The 777-nt window shown below is 44.0% G+C and overlaps 1 protein-coding gene across 1 annotated transcript; it reads left to right on the top strand.

Moving 5' to 3' along the window:
* Positions 1-233: 233 nt before the first annotated feature.
* Positions 234-771, top strand: LOC102863509 (E3 ubiquitin-protein ligase Mdm2-like; the record flags this gene model as incomplete). Its single annotated transcript, XM_006903482.1, has 1 exon — positions 234-771. A coding segment is annotated over exon 1 (537 nt), but the record flags the coding sequence as incomplete, so codon positions are not given.
* Positions 772-777: the final 6 nt, after the last annotated feature.

The following is a 777-nucleotide window of genomic DNA, read 5'->3' as shown; positions in this document are numbered from 1 at the left end:
GTCTTCCCTGCAGTCTGTCCGGTACCGCCTCTGGGCGAAACCAGGCCTGTTGGATAGCAGGTTGACTCAGCTTTTCCTCTTGGGCTGATCAAGTTCGGACACGTTCCGAGTCTGCAGTCAGCGGAGCTAAGCCCGGACTTGTCTCCAGCTGGGGCTATTTAAAACCCATGCCCTCTCCCAGTTCTAGTTATTTCGTGGCCACAGTCCCGTTCGCGCTTGCACTGATCCAGGCAAATGTGCAATACTGGAATGTCTGTACCCGCTGCCGATGATGCTGTTCCAAGTACCTCCCAGATTCCTGCTTCAGAACAAGAGACCCTGGTTAGACCAAAACCATGGCTTTTGAAGTTGTTAAAATCTGTTGGTGCACAAAAAGACACCTACACTATGAAAGAGGTTCTATTTTATCTAGGCCAATATATTATGTCTAAGCGATTATATGATGAAAAACAACAACATATGGTATATTGTTCAAATGATCTTCTAGGGGATCTGTTTAGTGAGTCAAGCTTCTCTGTAAAAGACCACAGGAAAATCTATACAATGATCTACAGAAATTTGATAGTAGTCAATCAGCAGGAACCATTGGCACATGTGAGTGAAAATAGGTGTCATCTTGAAGACAGGAGTGATCAAAAGGACTCTGTGCAAGAGTTACAGGAAGAGAAACCATCATCTTCCAATTTGATTTCTAGACCAACTACCTCATCTAGGAGGAGAGCAAGAAGTGAGACAGAACTAAATTCAAATGAACTGTCCAGTGAAGTACAAAGAAAA

The sequence above is a fragment of the Elephantulus edwardii genome, unplaced genomic scaffold (assembly GCF_000299155.1).
Source record: "Elephantulus edwardii isolate Elephantulus edwardi_28Jun2011 unplaced genomic scaffold, EleEdw1.0 scaffold02168, whole genome shotgun sequence".
Taxonomy (NCBI): Eukaryota; Metazoa; Chordata; class Mammalia; order Macroscelidea; family Macroscelididae; genus Elephantulus; species Elephantulus edwardii.
The sequence above is the reverse complement of the archived record's forward strand: the minus strand, read 5'-3'. Positions and strand labels throughout refer to the sequence as shown.